Source organism: Cervus elaphus, chromosome 20 (genome assembly GCF_910594005.1).
Source record: "Cervus elaphus chromosome 20, mCerEla1.1, whole genome shotgun sequence".
Lineage (NCBI taxonomy): Eukaryota > Metazoa > Chordata > Mammalia > Artiodactyla > Cervidae > Cervus > Cervus elaphus.
In genome coordinates this window covers 120,827,600-120,842,315 of record NC_057834.1, presented here as the reverse complement: position 1 = coordinate 120,842,315, position 14,716 = coordinate 120,827,600, and the positions used below count along the sequence as shown (strand labels likewise).

At 42.7% G+C, this 14,716-nt stretch overlaps 1 protein-coding gene and 1 non-coding gene across 3 annotated transcripts in view; both read left to right on the top strand.

The window, feature by feature from the left end:
* Positions 1-8,655: 8,655 nt before the first annotated feature.
* Positions 8,656-8,728, top strand: TRNAS-GCU. The gene has a single exon. It is a non-coding gene; the product is annotated as a tRNA-Ser (tRNA).
* A 1,520-nt stretch (positions 8,729-10,248) lies between these two features.
* The window catches only part of LOC122678117 (nuclear autoantigenic sperm protein), a 29,519-nt gene continuing 25,051 nt past the window's right edge, over positions 10,249-14,716 (top strand). Inside the window, exon 1 of one of the 2 annotated variants that reach the window (XM_043878636.1) lies at positions 10,249-10,426. In XM_043878636.1, the coding sequence (XP_043734571.1) occupies positions 10,368-10,426 (59 nt within the window). In that variant the 5' untranslated portion in view covers positions 10,249-10,367. The remainder of the gene's footprint in view (positions 10,427-14,716) is intronic. The other variant, XM_043878637.1, reaches the window with a different exon arrangement.

Sequence of the window (14,716 nt, the reverse complement as noted above, 5' to 3'; positions counted from 1 at the left end):
TGGGAAGATTCCCCTGGAGGAGGGCATAGCAACCCACTTCAGTATTCTTGCCTGGAAAATCCCACAGACAGAGGAGCTTGGCAGGCTATAGTCCATAGAGTCACAAAGAGTCGGACACGACTGAAGTGACTTAGCATGCACATGTACATTCTTACTTTTTATGTTCTTTTCTGTCATGGTTAATAACAGAATATTGAATATAGTTTCCCATGCTATACATTGGGGCTTCCCTGGTGGCTTAGACAGTAAAGCATCTGCCTGCAATGTGGGAGACCTGGGTTTGATCCCTGGGTCAGGAAGAGCCCCTGGAGAAGGCAATGGCTACCTACTCCAGGATTCTTGCCTGGAGAATTCCATGGACAGAGGAGCCTGGTGAGTGACAGTCCATGGATACATTAAGACAGTCAATGGATACATCCATTCTAAATGTAATAGTTTACGTCTAGCAACCTGAGAAGTTAGTCTTTCATCTCCAGTCCTTTCTACCTGGAACCTGTTACCCCACTGTTGGGTGAACATCTATTACTAAACATTCCATTTAGCTGTCACTTCTCTGGAACATTTTCCTGATCTCACTTTCCCCAGGTGGCTTGCTGTATGATTCCATAGCCTACTTATACCCTTTCATGATCCAAGTTTCCACAGTTAGGAGATAGTGTGAGTTTGAAGTGTATTAGTTTGCTGGGACTGCCATGACAGTACCACATAATGGGTGATTTAAACAACAGAAATTTGTTTTCTTACAGTTTTGGAAATTTAGAAGTCTGAGATCAAAGCAGGATAGGTTCCCTCCGGTGTAAGAGAAGGGTTGTTCTAGGCCTCTCTCCTTGGCTTGTAGATGGACATCTCCCTGTGACTTTATATTGTCTGTCTTCTGTACATATCTGTGTCCAAATTTCTTTTTTTGTTTAATTTTTTGGCCATGCTGCATGCTTTGTGAAATCTCTCTTCCCCTACCAGGGATTGAACCCAGGCCCCCGCAGTGAAGAGGTAGGGTCCTAACCACTGGACTGCCAGAAATTCCCTGTGCCCAAATTCCTTATAAGGCAGTCTACTGAATTAGGGCCCATCATAATGATCTCATTATAACTGAAGACCCTGTCTCCGCGTACAGTCACATTCTGAGGTATTAAGGGTTAGTACTTAAGCACAGGGGCTTCCCAGGTGGCTCAGAGGTAAAGAATCCACCTGCAATGTAGGAGGTGGCCTGCAGCGCAGGAGATGGGGGTTCGATCCCTGGGTAGGGAAGGTGCCCTGGGGGAGGAAATGGCAACCCACTCCAGTATCCTTGCCGGGATAATCCCATGATTATCCTGATGGGCTGCAGTCTATGGGGTCACAAGAGTCGACCCTACTTAGTGACTAAACCACCACCACCATAAGAATTTGAGGGAGGAGGACACAATTCAGCTCATATCAGGAAGTGAAAGTTGTCATAACATCAAATTATTCATGAGTAAACTGACTATTTAGGAATCATTCTTGACTCAGACATCTCAACCTGCTGAATGTTAGCATTTCTCTATTGACCTCTTTGTCTAAATCACTGAGCAGTACAGTTTATATCCACTGAAAAATGAAATTGCACAGCTTGCAAAAGAAAAGTCTTTAAGAAGCAATGAAGTGATATTGGGAACTTAACACATCATACCCAAAGCAATAGAAAAGTGAGGATCTGACAGTTAATTGGGAAAGAAAATCAAAGATTAAGACACTAGACTTCAAAAGAAGATACGTGGCTTATCAAGGTATTAAGGACGGACTTTGAGAAAACCATGGCGTCCTTGGGACTTCCCTGGTAGTCCAGTGGTTAAGACTCTGAACTTCCAATGTAGGGGATGTGGGTTTGACGCCTTGTCAGGGAACTAAGTTTCTATGTACCATTCAGTACAGTTCAAAATAACAACAACAAACTGTCAACAACAACAAACTATGAGGTCCTTAAGTAGTTTTGCAAAAAAGGATTCTTTATATGACTGTTTTGAGTAAAAGACCAGAGACTCATTTTAAAATGAGACTTGCCTTTATAAGACTACACTCTAGAAGGAAGGGGTTGCTCACCAGCCAGAGGCTAGCACCACCACATTCCAGTTCCTTATATCAGAATTCCTTATACACAAGTACAATCTTAAACCCCTCTCAGAAACTGCTCTGTGGTCTGCAAGGGAGGAGGGCTGGGCTATCTCACACTCAAGTAGGAAAAATGAGACTTTGTGATGTTCTGTAGGAGAAGAAATGTGAACCTGTAGTCAAAGTCAGGCAAACTGAAAGAGAATACTTGAAAAATGGGACTAATAACATACATTTGAAAGAGATCACAATATTTGTCCAGGAAAATGTGATCTATGGAGTTCTTGCATTTGTCCAAAGCAGTAAAACGCTGAAAATCTCTTTATTTGTTTGAGCTGTTTACTTCTAGAATGTTCATGACAAGTTCTGTTGATTTTCCTCTTTGAGGATCATCTGTACTCTGACATCTGTTTATTCATGAGGCTATAAATATGCCTGTACAGATGTATCTTTGTTTTATTTCACTGCCCCTTGGGCCTTTGGCTAATCAAGGTTTTAATAGGTTGTTTTATACAACATGACAAGTAAGCCTAAGCTAGTATAATGAGTACAGGAGAGCATTTTTTTTTTCAGGATAATTAATGCACTTTTGTTATTATTGTTGTTCAGTTGCTAAGTTGTGTCTGACTCTTTTGCAGCCCCATGGACTGTAGCCTGCCAGGCTCCTCTCTCCATGGGATTTCCCAGACAAGAATACTGGAGTGGGTTGCCATTTCCTTCTCCAGGGGCTCTTCTCTACCCAGGGATCAAATCCACTTCTCAATTACATTTAAATATCATTCTGTTTCATTTCCCTACATCCAGGATCTATCTGAATTAATTAAACAGTTCTCAATACAGTGGAGAACCAAGACTGTTTAATTTCAGAGATGTTTCTTTTGTTTTTCTTCTTCTTTTTTTTTTTTTCCTTTCTTGTGTGGGATCTTCCTGGACCAGGGATTGAACCCATGTCTCCTGCATTGGCAGGTGGATTCTTTACCACTGAGCCACCAGGGAAACCCTAGGGATGTTTCTTTCTAGTTGACTATACAGTTTAATAATTTGTGTTGACAACAGTGTAAACATCACCATGAGCTATGAACATGAGGTCAAGAGCCATTCAATTCTGCCACAACAGAGGTAGATGATACTTCTGTGTGTGGGGATCTGGGGTGTCACTTTTTGCATTAAAGCTTTGCTCTAGTATTCCAGAGATATTAAAATGACTTGTGGTGACCAATAAAAAGAAAAATTATGTGTTGGTTCCAAGTGAAGGCTTTAAGAGCAAGTATACGTTCCAACATATTCTCTCTTTCCATCTGAAACGGTGACAAGCAATACTCTACAGTATAATTTATGGTCGCTGTTTCATCCGCTTGAGACCTAGAGTGAGGATGACACAAACAAAGGCTCCAGCTCACGTGAGATGAAAACATAGTGTGAGTGAAGACTGAACCTTATTGAATGAAGACATTGAAGTTTTGGGGTTACTTGCTACTACAGCAAAATTTACCCTGTCTTGATTAGTGCAGTTAGCTAATACTTTATTTAGGATATATGCAATGACATTCATAAGTGAAAGGGGCTTGCAACTCTGTTTTGTATATTTTTCTACTTTTAGAATCAAGAATACATTACCTTTTGGACTTCCCTGGCAAAAAGTGATTAAGTCTGTGATTCCCTGGTTTAAGGGAATTAAGACTGTGTTTCCACTGCAGGGGGCACAGGTTTGATTCCTGGTCAAGGAACTAAGATCCCATGTGGCCAGTGGAGTGCCCCCCCATTGCTATGTATGAATGCAGGTGCTCAACCCACCATTTTAATTGGAAGTCTTCCCTAAATCTATTAATAAAAATCAGGGTTCTGGACTTCCCTGGTGGCACAGTGGATAAGAATCTGACTGCTAATGCAGGGGACCTGGGCTTGATCCCTGCTCCGGGAAGATCTCACATGCCTTGATGCAACTAAGCTCAAACTCCACAAATACTGAGCCCCTGCTCTAGAGCCTGTGAGCCACAACTACTAAGCCTGAATACTGCAATCACTAAAGCCTCAGCGCCTAAAGCCTGTGCTCCACAATGAAGAGTAGCCCCCACTAGCCTGTGCAAAAAAACAAAGACCCAGCACTGCCGAAAAAAAAAAAAAATCCTAGAAAAGCTTTTTTCCCCCTATGTATGGAAATGTTTCTTGAAAATATGTTGTGAGAGTGTTAGTCACTCAGTTGTGTCCGACTCTTTGCAATCCCATGGACTGTAGCTCACCACACTCCTCTGTCCATGGAATGTGTTAACTTCACCTATAAAGCCATCTGGGCATTTGAGGGAAATGGTAATTCAACTACCATTTTCAAACGTGTATTATTTATTGATCTACTTAAAGTTTCTGTTTCTTCTTGTGCCAGTTTTGGCACTTTTTTCTTAGGATTACTCCATTAGGTTTTCAAATTTATTAGCAAATAGTTATTATTAACATAATTATCTTTCCATTGTACTTATTTCTTCTGCACTTCCTTTTTTTTTGTATTTGCCATCTGTATTTTTCTATTTTTATAATTTTTTTCAAATAACTAGTTTCTAGTTATGTTAATCTTTTATTTCTGTTGATTCCTGCCCTGTCTTTCTTATGTCCTTTCCTTTTTAAAAATAATTTTTGGTTGCACTAGGTCTTCATTGCTGCACCAGGGCTTTCCCTAGTTGGAGTGAATGGGGGCTACCCTTCATTGCAGTGCTTCTCATTGTGGTGGCTTCTCTTGTTGTGGTGCACAGGCTTCAGTAGTTGTGGTACACGACTTAGTTGCTCAGAGGCATGTGGAATCTTCCCAGACCAGGGATTGAACCTGTGTCCCCTGCAGTAGTAGGCAGATTCTTATCCATTGTACAACCAGGGAAGTCTCCTTCATGTTTTACAAGGGCTATTTATATTATTTGTACAATATATAAATGTTAATTTGCAATGCAATAAAATTTTGTGGATAGAGAAGATTGTCTACATGATAATGATTCTTTAGAATGTCTGAGGCTTTCTTTGTGGCCTAATACATGGTCCATTTTTGTAAGTGATCTATGATGTTTGAATATAATGTGCATTTGCTGTTTTTAATATTTAGTTTTTGGCTGTGCTGGATCTTAGTTGCGGCATGTAGTATCGTTTTTCCTTTAGTTGTAGCATGCAGAGTCTTCAGTTGCAGCATGAGGGATCTAGTTCTCTGACCAAGGTTCCAGCCTAGGCCCCCTGCTTTGGGAGCATGGTGTCTTAGGTACTGGACCACCGGAAAGTCCCTGTATTTGCTGTTTTTTGAGTATAGATTTCCATATATGTTTAGTGACTGAGCACACACACAAACACACTAGAGCATATCAATAATATTGGTCGTATCTTCTCTATCTCTGTTTATTTTTTTTGTCTACTTGTTTCTGAGTGACATGAGTTAAAAATTTTCAACTACAATTGATGATTTATCTCTATTTCTTTGGCAGTTCTTATAGTCTTGGCTTGATATATGATGGATATATCTAAGAAGTTTATTTTACTCTTATATAACATTTTTGGAGTAAGTAGTCTAGAGCTTGTACAGTGGCTCTGAGATGCTAGGAAATAGTCCCTGGGGTCGCAAAGAGCTGGCCACAGCTGAGCGACTTTCACTTTCACTTTCAAGCATCTTACTAATTTGTCATTCCTGGTGCATCACACTGATTTGACTTTGTCCAAGTTGGTTCACCACCATGTCTTCCGGAAAGACAGGCCCCTTCCCTTTGATGTTGCTACATGGAAGTTGCACATGTTACTTCTGTTCACTTTCCTTTGACCAGAATGTCATCATGTGAGCACTTCTAGTTCCAAGGGACATTGACAATTTTGGTTTTTGTTCTGGTGGCTATGCACTAAAATGAATGTATAAATAAATTAATAAAAATCAGGGTTCTATTTACTACTATAGGAGAGAAAAATAGATAGTGGAAGACAACTAGGAGTCTATCACAAGGTCTCAGTGTTTTGTATGTGGTCATTCATTTAATCCCTTTCTTTTCTATATACTTCTTCTACCCTCAACTTTCACTTAGTTCAACCTCCTTATTGTTTTACCCTCTCCATAAAATAAACTTCCAGTTTTCCATTGCCTTGGGGAAGACGATTTGTCAGCCTAAGCTGCTTTTTAAAGCCCTGGGAGACACAGGTTAGATCCCTGGGTCAGGAAGATCCCTTAAAGGAGGAAATGGCAATTCACTCCAGCATCCTTGCCTGGAAAATCCTATGGACAGAAGAGCCTGGTCTGCTACAGTCCATGGGGTCACAGAGTTGGATACAATGAGTAACTGAGCACGGACGCATGTACTTCTTCCCATACTCTTAAAAGAACCTGCTGCAACCAATTCATGAGCCTTTTGTGACTTTTCTGTTGTCAACCTAATTGCTTCTTGGCTTTCCCATTCGGATTCTCTCTCTCTCTTTAATGATTTTATTTATTTATCTATGGCTGTGCTGGGTCTTCATTGCTATGCAGGGGCTTTCCCTAATTGTGATGAGCAGGGACTACTTTCTAGTGGAGGTGCACAGACTTCTCCTTGTGGTAGTTTCTGTTGTGGCCCAGCATGAGCTCAAGGGCATTCAGGTTTCAGTAGTTGTGGCTTGAGGGTTCTAGAACACAGGCTCAATAGCAGTGCCTACTTGGCTGCAGCAAGTGGGATCTTCCTGAACCAGGGATTGAACCCATGTCTCTCACATTGGCAGGCGGATTCTTTATCATTGAGCCACCAGGGAAGCCTGAATTCTTTCTTGGGTGCTAGGTCAGTTACTACTTGTCCATCTCTTTTCCAGCTTTAAAAATTTTGTTGCTATTGCTTCCTTTCCCATTCTCTGTGATCTTGCCAGTCTATCTTTAAAAAACAAATTAAAAGTTTCTTTATTGCTATGTAGACAGGTTTCAAAGGAAATGGGTATAAATGTGTTCAACACACCATCTTTAACTGTAAGTCCTCCCTAAATCATGTTAAATATAATTTTAAAATTACTATGAAATCTTGTGGCTTGTTTTGTTTTTTGCCGCTGCTCTTGGGATCATATTTCCCCAACCTTGGTCCTTAACAGTGAAGCATGGAGTCAACCACTGGATTGCCAGGAAATTCTCCAAATCTTGGTTTCTATTTTAAGTAGATATATTTTAAGTGAAACTCTTTCCAGTTCTAATTATGATTATATTATGATTATTTTATTCATTCATTTGATAAGTTCATTTTGGACACCTAGTATGCATCAACCACTGGTAAATGCATTGGGCATTTAGCTGTAAATAAGACAGAAAAGGGCACATGAAGCCTATATATTTAGAAGTGGTAAGAATAAAATAAAAATGAATAACTTCAGATTTTGATAAGTACAAAGGAAGAAATAAACACTAGGAAGCTAACTTTGATTGAGTGGCTAGGGAAGGTTCCTTTGGGGAAGTAATACTTGAGATGAGGCCTAAAGGAAGAAAAGCTGCTGCTAAGTCACGTCAGTCGCGTCCGACTCTTTGTGACCCCATAGACGGACCCTGTCCCTGGGATTCTCCAGGCAGGAATAGTGAAGTTGGTTGCCATTTCCTTCTCCAGTGCATGAAAGTGAAAAGTGAAAGTGAAGTCGCTCAGTCGTGTCCGACTCTTCACAACCCCATGGACTGCATAACACAGTCTCCTCTGTCCATGGGATTTCCCAGGCGAGAGTACTGGAGTGGGGTGCCATTGCCTTCGCCAAAGGAAGAACAGGAGCTAGTTATTCAAAGTATTGGTAGAAGAGCTTTTTAGGTAGTAAGACAGCAAGTGTAAAGCCCCCTGGATATGAGAAAGGGCTTGTGCATTCAAAGGAACAGGGAGAAAGTGTGGTAGGAAAATCAGGTGAAGGAAGAGGAGTAGTATGAGATGAATTTTGGAAAGGTGAATTGAAGCCAGATCATGTAGGACTTGTAGATAATGATAAGGAGCTCAAAATTTCTTCTAACAGCAATGGAAAGCTATTTCAGGAGAGTGACATGATCTGACTTACACTTTAAAAAGATTTTTCTGGAGAGGGTTAAGTAGAGATCAGAAGGTATGCAGTAGTACAGGCAAGAGATGAGTGGTGGTAGTAAAAACTGAAGGTAGTGGATGGATTTAAAATCCATTTTTTATAAGACTGAGTTCCTCAAAGGCAGAGACCATGTATTTTGTCCTTAGGACTTAGAACAAAGCCTTGAGAAATTATAGCTGTTCAGTGAATATTAGTATAATGAGGGACTTCCGTAGTGATCCAGTGGTTGAGAATCCATCTGCCAATGCAGGGGACATGGATTTGGTTCCTAGTCCAGGAAGATCCCACATGGCATGGAGCAATTAAGCCTGGGTGTTGAAACTACTGAAGCCCACACACCCTAGATCCCCTGCTCAGCAACAAAAGAAGGCACCTCATTGAGAAGCCCGAACACCTCAACGAGAAATTAGCCCTTGCTGGCCACAACTAGGAAAAGCCCCTGCACAGCAATGAAGACCCTGCACAGCTAAAAATAAAATAAAAATATTTTAAAAATTAGTATAACAAATGAGTGGATCACACAAGTTTCTGGACTGGATTTGTCAGGCCCTACTCCTGGCTGCTTCCCTGGTGGCTCAGATGGTAAAGCGTCTGCCTGCTATGCAGGAGACCCGGGTTCGATCCCTGGGTCAGGAAGATCCCCGGAGGAGGAAATGGCAACCCACTCTAGTACTCTTGCCTGGAAAATTCCAGGGACAGAGGAGCCTGGTAGGCTACAGTCCATGGGGTGCAAAGAGTCGGACATGACTGAGCAACTTTACTTCACTCACTCCTGGCTGCTAGGACTCTGGAGAGATCTCCCTGGAGCTCAATCCTCCAGTCACTGTGTTATCAGACTGTTGTAGCCATTTAGTAAATGGTTAGCATGACCCAGGCATAGTGCTGATTGTTGAAGCATCATCTGGAATTCTCACAATATTCTTAAAGGGTGGATACTGATATTGTCCTCATTTTACATTTAATCTTATATGGTTACTTGACTTGGCTCAGGTCACCCAGCTATAAAGGGAGAACCCAAATCTGTTTGCTACAGGAATTGGCATTTACAGGAATTGGCTCTTTTTCCCTAAAAGTTCCCAACTGCCTGAGTCTTGACAGGCTGGAATAAGAACACTCCCCAGGAATCTTTCGCAGTATGTCTGAACCTGGACGAAAATAAAATTACTGTTCTGCTCACGGTACGCAAGGCCATGGTGGAAGGCAATGGATGGTGCTCCAGGTGTGAGGAAGTGCAATCATTTCAGCCTGCCAGTTATCTTCCACTCAGCCAGCTGCAGGAAACGAGGCACACTACTTCCCATAAACGACTTGTCTTGCAACTTTCTGCGCTAGTCAAACCTTCTCTGAACTTTGGTTTCCATTTCTACCAAATGGGGCTGAGAACACCGTTGTCACTAGTAAGCTTTGGTGTAAAGTTAAGTAAGACAGTTAATAGCTTTAGATGTTTAAGCACAGTGCCCCCGCATGTAGTGGAGAAACGATAAGATAAATCGAAGCTCGATAAATCGTAATCAGCTAGTCAGATTTGGAGTCTGGGGTCGGGTCTAAGAGGATGGCGTCAGCGGATTGGGCCAGTCGAAGCGGGGCGGGTCCAGAGGGAGGAGCCAGCTGCGTCCCGCCACAGCCCCGAGCTCTGAATCAAGCGCGGTAGTTTCAAGCGGTGACCAATCCTAGGACAGCACTGTTTTGCGTCAGTTGTTGCGGAGGTTCAGAGCCACGCGTCTCTCACCGATAACAGTTCTAGCCGTTGCAGGTATACCCGTGCTAGGCTCCTGCGTGTCCATCCGTTACGACTCAGAGGACAGAGAGAAAGTCACAGTTCCCCTCCTAAGTATCGGGCCTAGAAAGAGACTCCAGGCTACTCGCTCTAAAAATATAGAGCAGCACTAGCTTCTTTTCTGGAAGCCGCTGGCCAACGTCCAGTTAGGAGCTGTAGTGCCAAAATCCTAGTTCTTACGCGACTTGCTAGAGAAGCAAAAAGTTGCTTTCTTCGAGGAAGGCAGACTAGGGAGGAAAGGTACCCGGCAGAACCAGATGGTGCGGGCGGGGGATATCCTTGGGTTGGTTTGGGTCTGGGTCCTGGCCCTTTAAACTCGAGGGGGAGGATCCGGAAGTGGATAGGCGGGGCGAAGGGCCCTGGTATATAAGAGGACCCAGCCGCGCGGGGTCTCCAATCTGCCATTTTCTGTCCCTGAATAAGTCTCTGGTGTCCCGAATTCCGTCTGTTTTTCTCACAGGCTGTGTCCCGTCCGTTGGCCCACCACCTCAGGGGAACGATGGCCGCAGAGTCCACAGCCACTGCCGCCATCACCGCAGAGCTGGTTTCCGCCGACAAGTAAGCCGGACCGGGGAGAGCTTGAGGCACTGGCCAGTCCTCAGGGAGGGGGTGGTGGACGGAGGCTCCCTGGGAGGGGCACACCGGAGGGTTGGAGGACGTGCCTTCCAATGAACAACCGTCGCTATTCGGGAAGGCTCGGACACTGGAGAAGCTCACCTCTTGTAGAGTCTCTCTCAATATCAGTAACGCCGGTCGGCTGGCGCCCCCTGCCCCGCTTTTCGCGGCCGCCATCTTGCCGGGGGCAGCGGTGGCTGTCTCCATTGCCTGCCCCTCTCTTTCCTCCCCCGGCCCGGGGCTATCGGTGGGGGGGCGGGGCCCAGGAGCGCCGGTGTGCCTTCATGCCCCTGCTATCCCCACACAACTGGTGTGCGCCTCCGGTAGTATTCTCAAACACCTCGGGAAAATAACCAACAGAGATTTGGCGCCAAAAAAAAAAAAAAAAAAAACCTGCACGAGGAAGGAGGCTGGACTGGTGGCTCGGGGTGGGCGGGACCTCTAGGGGGCGGGGTCGTGCGCTGTTGCGTTCGCTTCCCTCCGCGGGCTCTGGAGCAGGGGGCGGGGCCCCGAGGAGGCGGGAAAACTCCATTGTTTGGGGCTGTGCGGCTCGCGGTCCGCCTCGGACTTCCGTGGTGGGACACTGGGAAGCTTGTTCCCCGCTGTCTCCTTGCTCACCTAGTAACCTCCTACCCACAGCTAGGCCCATTTCTTTTTGTGGTGGAGAGCATCGTGGTTCTTTTTGATTTTAGCAATGTTGGCAGGGGACTTGATTGCTTGTAGGGGACTTGATCGGATCTGAAGCATCTTCAGCGCTGCGTTGAGGTCTCACTTGTAGCAGCGTTTGGTTGCTAGGAGAGTGGGCAGTATTATGCGTGAAGTGCAGTAGAAGGGAAGACATGATTGCTGTAAAAACGGTACAGTGCCACTCAGGTATTTTTTGAACAGTGAGGGCAAACGGGACGTTTATTTGAAGAAACATAATTTAAATTATTAAGTGTCAGATTCTGGTTAAGCCCTAGTATTTCACGTTTTTATTCCCTCATTTCTCATCCTTCCTCCATCCCCAAAGCTTACTTGAGAGGAAATTGCATGAAAATTTAATTAGCTAGTTGGAGAGAACAGTAAAGGCAGCATTCCTCAGTTAAATTCTTGGAACAGTTCAGGGGTAAGGCGTTTATGGGGGAGGGTGAAAAAAATTAACATGAATTTAGACTCTATTAAGAATGCACATTATAATTCCAGTAAAACCATTGAAACAATAAAAAAACACATAACTTTCAAACCAGTAGAGAGAAAAAAATGGAATGAGAAATAAACCTTAATTCAGAGTTGACTTTGATACCACTTTCATTGCTCAAGTAGTGAGCGTAGGGCCACAGTTTTGTCGTCTCTAAAAAGCTTCAGTTTGGCTTCTGTTCCCTTATGCCATTTAAACAGCATTGGTAAAGTTTATCAATGACTGTCTAAATGTTAAATCAGTCCTTGTCCTCACTAGCTTTCTGAATAGTTCTAATTTTTAATGTTTTTATGTTACAATAGATAAAGAATATAACAGTTTGTAATGTAGTGGTAAGGAGGAATGAGAAAACTTAGGAAGTCTTATGTGGTGCACTGAATTTTAGTTTAGCTGTCTTATTGTTTCTGAGCTACATAATTGTACCTTTAGATGAGAGATGCCAAAGTAAAAATGAGTGGTTTAGCTCAATCCTTAAAGTTCTGGAGTTTGTTGTTTCTGTAAGTGTAAGGTTCATCTGTGTTGGTGTGAGGCTTATTTTGGTGCTTAGTATTCAGCTATTTAAAGTGAGATCAATAACTTCTTGTATTGGGTTGGCCAGAAAGTTTGTTTGGGTTTTTTTCCATAAGCTCAATAACTAGGCTTTACCATGAGATGCATTAATGTCACAGTAATTAGAATATAAGATTTAGCCAAGGTAGCCATGGTACTAATTTTTGGTGGATTGGAGATGTTAGGCCAGTATATTAGCTCAGATGTGTAAATGAGAAGAGTCTCGGTGGACCTGCAAAAAAAAATTCCTGTTCTTACAAGATCGTTTTATTTACTCATTAATTTTTTTGTGGCGTGGCATGTGGGATCTTAGTTTACCGATCAGGACCTTGAACCCGAGCCCCTTGCATTGAAAGCTCTCGGTCTTAACCATTGGACCACCAGGGAAGCCTCTTTAGAAGATTGTTTTAAATGAAATCTGATATTTGATAATCTCAGGATGGTTTTGAGGTGAAGGACAAGAACAGATCAGAAAAATAAATGGAATATTGAAATTATTTCTGAACAAGATGAATATGACTTGTACTCTTAGGACAAGCTTTCTCATCATGACATCCATTAACTTTGATAATCTGTGTGTGTCCAAAAGAATTCTTCACTTACCACTTTAAAAGCTGGGGTTCAGAGAATTCCTGGTGGTCCACTGGTTAGGACTCAGTGATTACACTGCAGAGGGCAAGATGTGCGGCCCATCCAAAAAAAAATAAATTGTTTTTAAAAAAGCCCTGAGGTTCACCCTTAAGATTCCACACAAAAAAAATGTCCTTTGTTCATGGGCTGGAATGCTTGATACTGTTAAGATGTTCATACTACCCAAAGAGATCTGTAGATTCAACAGTCTGTCAAAACACCAGTTTTGTAGAAATAGGAAAATGCATCCTAAAACGCATAAGAAACCTCAAGGGATCCCGAATAGCCCAAACATTTTTTTTGTTGTTGTTTTTGGCCTTTCCTTGGCCTGGGCCCTTAGCAGTGAGAATGTGGATCCACTGGACCACCAAGGAATTCCCTGCCAAAACAGTTTTGAAAAACAATGAAGTGTGTAAGTCTCACTTCCTGATTTCAAAACATTGCAAAGCTATAATAATTAAAACAGGGTGGTACTGGCATGATGGAGCAATGGAATGTAATAGTCCAGAAATAAATCCTTGCATGTCGTCAAATGGTTTTTGTTAAGGATGCCAAGACCACTTAGTGAGGGCAGGACATTCTTTTCAACAAATCGTGTTGGGACAACAGGATGTACACATGCAGAAGAATGAAGTTAGACCCTTGTATACAAAAATGAGCTGAAAATGGATTAAAGTCCTAGATATAAGGCCTTAAACTATACATCTCCTAGGAGAAAGCATAAGTTGAAAGTTCCATGGGACTTCCCTGGTTGTCCAGTGGCTAAGACTCTGTGTTTCCAGTGCAAGGGATGGGGATTCGATCCTTGGTCAGGGAACTAGATCTCCATATGCCTCAACTAAGAGTTCACCAAAAAATAAATAAAAACAAATATTAAAAGCCCGTTGGAAATTCCCTGGTGGTCCAGTGGTTAGGATTCAGTGGTTTGACTGCAGTGGCCTGGGTTCAGTCCCTACTTGGGGAACTGGGATCCTTCAAGCCATACTCCCAACAAGGGTAGTTCTGACTTACAACATTACAGATTAGTTTTGTCTGTTTTTGAATGTTATATCTATGGTATGTTATTATATGACCTCTTATACACAACTTTATGTGAACCATCCACATTACACAGTTTAGTGATTCTTTTTGCTGTGTGGGGGCCCGCTTTTGAATAGCTTTATCTGTTCTATTGTAGGTGGGTGCTGAACATGTATTTATTTGTAAGGGTATCTTAAAACTTTTTATGGAGTGACTTCCCTGGTGGTCCAGTGGTTAAAACTGCAGGGGGCACAGATTTGATCCCTGGTCAGGGAACTAACATCTTGTATGCCAAGTGGTGCAGCCAGAAAAAAAACAAAACAAAACTAGACAGATGATGTCTTTGATGACTAGGAGTCAAGAAAACTGTATTCTATTTCTGGCTACCATGGTGGACCTCAGTTTTCCCATTTGTAAAATAGTAGCAGTAATGCGGAAGATTCTTTCAGGAAATTTTCTTTTAGGAAAATTTTGTGAAGCAGGTTTTTTTTTTGTCCTACTTAAGGCATAGTGAAAGTGTTAGTCCCTTAGTCATGTCTGATTCTTTGTGACCCCATGGACTGCAGCCTGCCAAGCTCCTCTGCCCATGGAATTCTCCAGGCAAGAATACTGGAGTGGGTAACCATTCCCTTCTCCAGGGGATCTTCCTGACCCAGAGATCTAACCTAGGCCTCCTACACTGCAGGCAGATTCTTTACCATCGGAGCCACCAAGGATTCCCTGTATTTATTGAGCATTTGTTTTATATAATGAGACAGAAAAGATCTCTGCTCTTAAATGGAGACTACTTGGGATAGAGACCATAAATATGATGTAGATTAGAGAATATCAGTGATAAAGTGCTATGCAAATAA